Genomic DNA, 8756 nt, shown 5'->3' on the forward strand with positions numbered 1-8756 from the left:
GACGCATAAAGGGCTATTATTACCACGAGCGGCACAATGTTGTCATTAACAGCACTTCCCTATTTTCAAAGCCACGGCAAAACACCTCCGAACTATTTCAAGTTTTATGTTCTTTCACTTTTTTTATAAACACAATTCTTGTTTTCTTTGGAATGAACGTTCTGCGTTCGGTTCCTTTTTTCTTTCAATTCTGGATGTAAACCTCCCAGTCACACGGTTCATACGGGTTCCTGATCAGTAGCCTAATTTTAAGAGGACATAGTTAGGCCCTCACTTCACCGAGAGAGGCACACCTGTCCGACCGGAAGTTGCGATGACGCTACCATCTTTATGTAAACATCCCAAGCACTTCGATTCTCTTTCAGACAGTCTTTTTTTCTTCTCCGTTTCGCCACGATGGTGGCTACAGTCCCGACGCGCTGTTTCCACCGGCCAGTGAGTCTCTATGAGCGTCCCTAACCCCCTACAGAAACAGGTGTGGGGCAGGGCCGAACCCTCGAGGCCAGCAGCGGAGGCGTCGCGTGGGCCTGCACGGCTGTTTAACTACACGTGGGCCGCGGGGACCCGGACTCTGCGCTCTGGGGACGCGGGGCTTGGGAGCACGCGCGCGGCCGCGCCGACGAGACCGGCGGCGGCGCGGGCAGCCCGGCGGGGCGGGGCGAGGCGGGCCCGGCGGAGCAGGGGCCGGGCGTGCGGAGGTAGGACCCGCCGGCGGAGGCGGGCTCTCCGCGGCCGCGGTCGCCGTGCTCTCCGCTCGCCGCGGGCCGGCGCTCCGATCATGTCCTGGAGGCGTGTGGCGCTGTCGGGGACGCGGCTGATCCGGCGCGGGAGCGGCTCCGCGCGCCAGCTCGGCCGGGCGGCCGGAGCTGCGGGCTCCGGGTACGGGGTTGGCGTGGCGCGGAGGCCTCGCGGGGGTCTGTACCAAGCGGTGGGCGCGGGGGCCTCTTCCCCTGGCGCCGGGGTGGGGGGCCCTCGAAAGTGGCGGGAGCTCAGGAAGGGTGGGGGGAGAATGGTGCCCTAAGCGGTTGTGTAGACTGACCGCTCCTGTGACTCTTAGGATGGAAATACCCTCTCCCCCCCCCCCCCCCCCCCCCCGCCTTCCCCGCATAATAAATTGGGATTTCAGATAAACAGAGAATATTTGTTTAGTCTTAGTGTATCCCAAACGTTGCACGAATCATACTTGGGCTAAACAGTCACTTGCTCTTTATATGAAGTTCTAATATAATCGAGCATTCTGCATTTTTATTTGCTAACTAAACCTGGCAAGTCTGCTGCAGGAAGTGAAGGAGCCGCTTCCTTGCTAAATGGCCAAGTGTTTGAGGATGGGGATTGTGACTTAGGCTGATGTCGCCTCTGGCTAGACCGAGGATTGCTTTCCTTGTACTTCCCCAGTGCTGTGGAGGATCCATTGCCTGGGCTGATGCTGTGTCACCCACAGGTCCCCGCCGCTGCTCCAAGGTCGTTCTGCCAGCTGGCATATCTGTGCCTGCCACGGTGCATCCATCCTTCTGTCTTGGAGTCTTTTTCTGCTTACTTGGTGTGGTAACTCCGACCAGTTCTGCAAGACTCCACAAACTTCTTTTTTTTTTTTTTTTTTTTAACGTTTATTTATTTTTGAGACAGAGAGAGACATTTCATGAACGGGGGAGGGTCAGAGAGAGAGGGAGACACAGAATCTGAAACAGGCTCCGGGCTCTGAGCTGTCAGCACAGAGCCCCACGCGTGGCTCGAACTCACAGACTGTGAGATCATGACCCGAGCTGAAGTCGGACGCTCAACTGAGCCACCCAGGCGCCCCAGACTTCTTATTTTTAATGTTTATTTATTTTGAGAGAGAGAGAGAGAGAGAGAGATTGAATCCCAAGCAGGCTCCATGTGGTCAATACAGAGTCCCAGGTGGTTCTCCATCCCATGAACTCTGAGATCATGACTTGAGCCAAAATCAAGAGTCCTACGCTTAACTGACAGAGCCACCCCGGCGCCCCAAGACTCCAGGAACTTTTGATTAACTTTATTGGCTAAGTTGGTGACCCACTTGGGAAGGTGCTAATCACTAATCACGTGGTATTAATTATTTGACTGACAGGTCCTTGGGTGTTTTTTTCCAATGATATGTATTCCTGGAGCATTTAGCATTTTGCCTACTTAGTATCTAGTAGGTGCTCCATAAATGTGTTCTGGCGAGTGGGTACATGAGGACTGAAGTGAAAAGTTGCTTGTGCACTTCTCAGTTGATGTCCTTTTCTTTATTGGGTAATAACTTTTGCCAAGCTTAACCAGAATTGGAGGAGAAAGTTGCTTTCCAGAAACTTATTCTTTTATTTGGGTGGGTAGAGGGTGATATTTCAGATGCATCTCCTAACTCCTCTCACTCCCCAAGGAAACATTCCTGTGAAGGTTCTGTTGAAACTACTTCAATAGTAAATATTGTAATAGATGTTTTGGGGATGACAGTTAGATGTGGGACTGGAGATGAATGGAACTTGTTTTCTTAGTTGATAAACCAGACAGGTTGCTGATTTATTACATTAAAGCACCTTCTTAGGTCCAGGTCAGTGCTACTTACTGCCCCTGCCCCCCTTTTCCCCCCTGGTTTAGGCTCCAGGAACTCAGCCTGCTTTTTTCTTGGTTTGCACCCTCTGCTGTCTTCCTAAGTTGGCTGCAGTCTCCCTAGTTTGCTACTCCTAACCCTTTCCTGAGATAAGTGCACAGGCCCTTTTTGTTTTAAATATTTCCTTGCCAACCATTGGGAAGCAAGGAATAATAGATTGTAAACATTGGGGAGTTCTAATGTTATAATGTTCCCTTGGAGTGGTCTCTGCCTCTAACTTTTTGTAATTACTGAAGGTGATGTTTGCTATAGCATCCTTATTCTAAGTGCATAGGCATGGCTATATAGATCAGTTACTCATCCTCCAAGGATAACATATAAAAATCTATTTTTTTTTAAAGTAAGTTCTATGCCTTGATGTGGGGCTGAAACTCACAACCCCAAGATCAAGAATCACATGCTCTACCGACTGAGCCAGCTAGATGCCCCCAACATTTAAATTTTAACACTCACAGTGAATGAATGAAATGTTTAGAGGGAGATTTTTTTTCTATCAAAACTTGAGTTTTGCAACATAATGGTAAGGAAAATATTTTTTGAAATATTTGAAGCTTCAATTCTTTATCTTACTCTCTTAATCTTTATATAATTTGAGTAATTCTCTTGAAACCTGGATTATTTTATGATTCTTTTGTAAGATTTGTAATTTTACTCTAATTAGTTTGCATCCGGATGCTGGATATGGTTTGGACAATGCAGTAAGGCCTGGCTGATGATGAAAGATAGGTGGATGGGTAAAGGTTTTAGGCATAGGCATAGAGATTTGGTGATACAAAACTAGTCAATTTTTAGTGACTATATTCCTGTTACAATGAATGCCCCTTTTACAAGCTCCCAGCAGCTAGGTTTTGGATAATAAATATCTAGAGGATCCCTGTAATTAGGGAATAATATTAGTAATGTTAAACGTTATTGAACATTTACTGTGATCAAGGCACTGTTCTACTTTTTATCAATTCATTTAATCTTCATAAAACCCTTTGATGCAGGAGTGACTATTATTCCCATTTTACGGATTGGGAAACTTGTAGCTATGGATGTTGTGGTTGAGATACCTTAGTTTCCTTAAAATCTTTGAATCTTTGTAGATTGTCTGTTTCACAGGGTGTGCATGGAGAGTTAGCATGTTTTAATAAGAAAATGGGAACTGTATTTTTAAACTAATGGTCAGGTCATAAGATCAGTCTTTAGGACAGTCTGTTTGAAATTTGGTGTTCAGAAATAAGAGTGCACCAGGCTTTAAACACAGTAAATGTGACTTACCCAAATATTTAAGGACATTAGGAGGCTAGTTAGAGAAGCACACAGTCCCTTTTGGTTTTAGTAAACAAATACTTTGTAAACTGATATTTTGTACTAATAATAAGTAAAATTATTTTTTCTGTTTCATAGATTTGGATCTATATCTGCATATCAGGTTTTATTCAAATGGATCTTGTCTGATATATTGTCTTTAATGATATGTTATCTTTAATGTTTAAAGCTACATTGCCTTTTAAAATTCTTTTTAGGATGGGGAACAGCACATCATCATCTTTGGGGAAGTCAGCAACTGCTCCTGTGAATCAGATTCAAGTGAGTGATGTGGGAGATGTAGGAAAAAACTTTCCTATGTGGAAAAAGAATTATGTCTTACACATTTAATGTGCTTTTTCAGTATCCGAACTGACATAGTTCAGCAAATGAATTACTAAGTATATATTTTAAAATCTGCTCTCAAAATAATCCATGTGGCAGGAAAGTTCTAGATCATTTTGGTAGTCACAGTTTACGAGATTTATTATTAATAGAGCCTTTACTCCCTCTAAGTTGGATCTGTGAAGTTAGCTCCTCCTTTCCATCAGACCTAACTCAGGTCTACTTTTGATAGCAGTCAAGCTGTTTTTAGCTAGGGATCGTGTTTGATTTTGGCCTGGGAAGCTGTTTAACAGCTTTCTTCCCTAACAGAACTTTGTACGCTGTAGTTACTCTATAAATGATCCCCTCAGGAACACCGTGTGCTGCTGTGTACTATTTTCCTCTCTTTCACTGCAAGCCCCAGTTAATTTTGCCTCAGAAAACTTCTCTTGTGTGTATGTTTTTCTTCCCTTGTAGTCTACATCACATACTCATGTTTATCTTTCTCTGTTCTTCACCACCAACCACCACCACATATAAACATTTCTGCCTTTAATTTATTTGGCTAAAAAACAGCTGATGAATGTAACAGCAATGTTGGAAACCTGTTGTGAGGGAATTGCCTCTTTGAAAAGAATACAAAATCATGAAAACTTAGCAAGGTTGAGCTTGAGAGAAGGTGAGAAGGATCACTCGAGGAACTGTCACCATCATCTTGACTTTCAACTCACTTTGGAATCTCTTCACTGTTTTTACTGCGTGTCAGCACCCCAGATGCTCAGCTGTCTCTAAATGACGTTTCAGTGTGCCTATAACCTCAGGCAGCATGGTGAAGGAAAGAGCACACTGGGTTTGGTGTTGGGACAGGTTGGGTAAAATCCTAGTATTGTTAACTTGTCAGCCTCAATTTTCTCACCTATAACATAGATTCATTAATACATTTCCAGTGTGACTGGCTTTCCCCGAGACAGACTTCTATACTAAATATTATGAATAAGCAGAAGAGAAAGCATAAAAGTAGACCCATTTGCAGATAGCTAGACTGTGCCTTAAAATCGTTCTGACACCAAAGGATGGATGTACCTTTAGAATTACTTTGCCTGGGTACTCTACCCTTTGATTTTTGGCTTTCATCTGGAAGGTGTTGCTTATGACCCACATAAGAACAAGTTAGACAGATGTTTGGGTGCTAGACCCGTCTGTTCAGAATCTCTTGAAGGACCTGGGCATTCAAATATTTAGAGACAAAAAAGAAAACAAATTTCACAGGTGACACAAATGCATAGCAAAGTCTCATGGTCTTTGTGATAAAGGCCTGGAGAGTTGTTTCCAGACCAGGCTGATCTTAGAATCATCTGGGACATTTTTTTTTTAAATAGTATCTTTTTTTAAAATTTATTTTCTAAAGTTTATTTATTTTGAGAGAGAGTGAGCAAGAGAGAGCACACATGCACAAGCAGGGGAGAGAATCCCAAGCAGACTCCACATGGTCAGTGCAGAGAATGATGTGGAGCGTGAACTCACGAACCTTGAGATCATGACTTGAGCCGAAATCAAGAACCACCCAGGCGCCCCTTTTAAAAGTAGTTTCTGACTTCTGCATGAAACCCGTTGAATCAGCATTTCTGGTAGTGGGTTTTCCAGGAACAACAGTATAAGAAGGCCTTATCAATACTGTAATAAGATTTTTTTTGTGTTTTGTCTTTTTGTTTTTGTTTTTTACTATAAAGATATACAGGAAGGAGTGCAAGTTGAGGGGTAGGTTGTTTTTTTTGTTTGTTTGTTTTTTAAGCTTATTTGCTTATTTTGAGAGAGAACACAAGCAGAGGAGGGACAGAGAAGGAAGGAGAGACAGAATCCCAAGCAGGCTCTGCACCAACAGTGCAGAGCCTGATACTGGGCTTGAACTCATAAACTGTGAGATCATGACCTGAGCCAAGATGAAGAGTCGGCTGCTTAACTGACTGAGCCACCGAGGTGCCCCAAAGCCTTACATTTTAAAGAGAAATCATGTGTCAGTCCTCACCATTAAAAGTTAAAGACGGTAAGGAGTTAACTTCTGAATACCTACTGAGTATTTAAGAGGCAAGGTAACAGAGTTTAAGTGCCTGGACTGTAGAATTATACTTGCCTGGATTCAAATCCCAGCTTTCCAACTCTTATTAGATGAGGACTATGAGTAAGTCACTTAGTTTCCTCTGTGTCTCACTTTCCCCATCCGTAAAGTAGAGATAATAACTGGACCTTATCTCAGGATTATAGTGAGGCTTAAATGAGCTAGTAAAGGTTAGGTGTTAAGAATTGTGTCTGGCACACAGACACGTTTGCTGGATATGAATGGGCTGTGATTGTTGTTATCACTCCATGCCAGCTTTCCATCTGTTACATCCTTTTGACCTAAAAACATCCCTTGGAAATGAATAATATTCTCAATATATAGATAAGAAAATAGATGATGGGGCCTAGTTTGAGCACTGTGTCATGAGACTCCAGAATCCATACCCTTTCCACTATAATCATGATTTCTTTCCAGGAGTTAATGCCTAGAATTAAAATAATTATTTTGTTTATTTGACTTCAGGAAACAATTTCTGATAATTGTGTGGTGATTTTCTCAAAAACATCTTGTTCTTACTGTACGATGGCGAAAAAACTTTTCCATGACATGAATGTTAACTATAAAGTGGTGGAATTGGACATGCTTGAACATGGAAGTCAATTTCAAGATGCTCTCTACAAAATGACCGGTGAAAGAACCGTGAGTATATCTTTGGTGGTGCTTTTCCCCCAGATAGGTGGTGACTTCGGTCACCTAGAGCCTGGACTGTCGTGTGAGGAAAAGTGGGCCAGGTGTTCACTCATCCTCTAAGAATTTTGTGTTGATAAAGAAATGGCAGATCTGGGAACAAGATTCAGAGACTGGATACAGCAGAGTTCATTCATTTTATTTTTATTCTTGGCGTGGTGTGTGTGTGTGTGTGTGTGTGTGTGTGTGTGTGTGTGTGTGTTTTGACTGGAAGAGTGGGGTGATAGTGTTGTCATGAGTCTTTGTGAATCCTTAAGGTCCTCCTGGAGCTCCGAAGATGAAATCCTTCCTCCCTTTACTTGAACAGTACAGACCAGGGGTCAGTCTTCAGGGACTGTGCTAATAGGAGTGCTTTAGTTCTTCATGTTTTTAGATTCCTGAAATTTGTCCAGTAATATGCATTTTATTCAGTGAAATGCATTGTCAGGAAAATATACAATGTCGCCATTTCCCTTTTTGTTTCTGTTTGCATGGAAGATGTTTAATAGCATATCTTCCCTTTTAGTAAACAAAGAACCACCTACGAAAGAACCACCTAAACGTATAAACAATAACTATAGACTATTATTTTACCTTTTATATGCCATAGCAATTAGAAGGAGGGGCTTAAGTGTCAGATTGCCCTAGATTTAAATCTTAGCTCTGTCATTTACTATCATTGTGACTTTGGACAAGTTCCTGTGCCTCATTTCCCTCCAAAATAAGGCTAAAAATAGTACCTACCTCAAGGGTTGTGAAGATTTAAGTACATACTTTGTGAAAGAGGGTAGTCTGACATCTGGTGTATAAAACTACCCAGAGTGTGAGGGTCTATTATTATGTGAAATGGTCTTACACTTCTAACAAGAGAGTGATGACCTAATCTTTTGTTTATCCAACAGGTACCAAGAATATTTGTCAATGGAACTTTTATTGGAGGTGCAACTGACACTCATAGGCTTCACAAAGAAGGGAAACTGCTTCCACTAGTTCATCAGTGTTATTTAAAAAAAAGTAAGAGGAAAGAATTTCAGTGATGTAGGTGCTCATAATGTTGCCAGTAAAATGTTAGTGATTTAAAATGATCATGCCTGATAATGCCTTTTAAATGTTTGAGGATGTTTTAAAAATGTAAATTATCTTTATGGGAAAGTTCTAAAACTAATGAGCAATAAATTGCTGTGGAAATCTCTTCTTCCTACTTGCCAATTCTTGAGCAAAGGGGATGATATTTAAAACTAAAGGGCATTGTATCAAAAGATGAGGAGAGAATGTATTTTATTAGGAATTTAAATATGGGGGCACCTGGGTGGCTCAGTTGGTTAAGTGTCTGACTCTTGATGTCAGCTCAGGTCTTTATGTCAGGGTCATGGGTTCAAGACCCGTGTTAGGCTCCACTCCAGATGTGGAACCTACTTAAAAAAAAAAAAAAAAAGCCTTTAGGAATTTATATATGAATTTTACAACCAAGAGCTAGAAGTTAAGCATTTGGGATTCTTTATTCTGTGTAGTATTCAGAAGGAGTTAATTCCTTACCTTTTATGGCTTTCAGTGGTGAGGACTGCTTTGTAATTTTTCTCTTTAAAATGTAAGGTTTGGGGCGCCTGGGTGGCGCAGTCGGTTAAGCATCCGACTTCAGCCAGGTCACGATCTTGCGGTCCAGGAGTTCGAGCCCCGCATCAGGCTCTGGGCTGATGGCTCAGAGCCTGGAGCCTGTTTCCGATTCTGTGTCTCCCTCTC

The 8756-nt window shown here is 42.5% G+C and overlaps 1 protein-coding gene across 3 annotated transcripts; it reads left to right on the forward strand.

Annotated features, from left to right (window-relative positions):
- Window positions 1–372: 372 nt before the first annotated feature.
- On the forward strand, window positions 373–8208 carry GLRX2 (glutaredoxin 2). 3 transcript variants are annotated; one of them, XM_043567856.1, is made up of 4 exons: window positions 373–435; window positions 4126–4189; window positions 6813–6989; window positions 7919–8208. In XM_043567856.1, the coding sequence occupies exons 2-4, from the start codon at window positions 4127–4129 to the stop codon at window positions 8051–8053; spliced, it is 375 nt and encodes a 124-aa protein (XP_043423791.1). In that variant the 5' UTR covers window positions 373–435; window position 4126; the 3' UTR covers window positions 8054–8208. The 3 variants fall into 3 exon arrangements, with proteins under 3 accessions (XP_043423791.1, XP_043423793.1, XP_043423790.1); XM_043567858.1 differs by having other exon boundaries at window positions 402–475; XM_043567855.1 differs by lacking the exon at window positions 373–435 and adding an exon at window positions 680–879.
- Window positions 8209–8756: the final 548 nt, after the last annotated feature.

This window comes from Prionailurus bengalensis, chromosome E4, assembly GCF_016509475.1.
Source record: "Prionailurus bengalensis isolate Pbe53 chromosome E4, Fcat_Pben_1.1_paternal_pri, whole genome shotgun sequence".
Classification (NCBI taxonomy): Eukaryota; Metazoa; Chordata; class Mammalia; order Carnivora; family Felidae; genus Prionailurus; species Prionailurus bengalensis.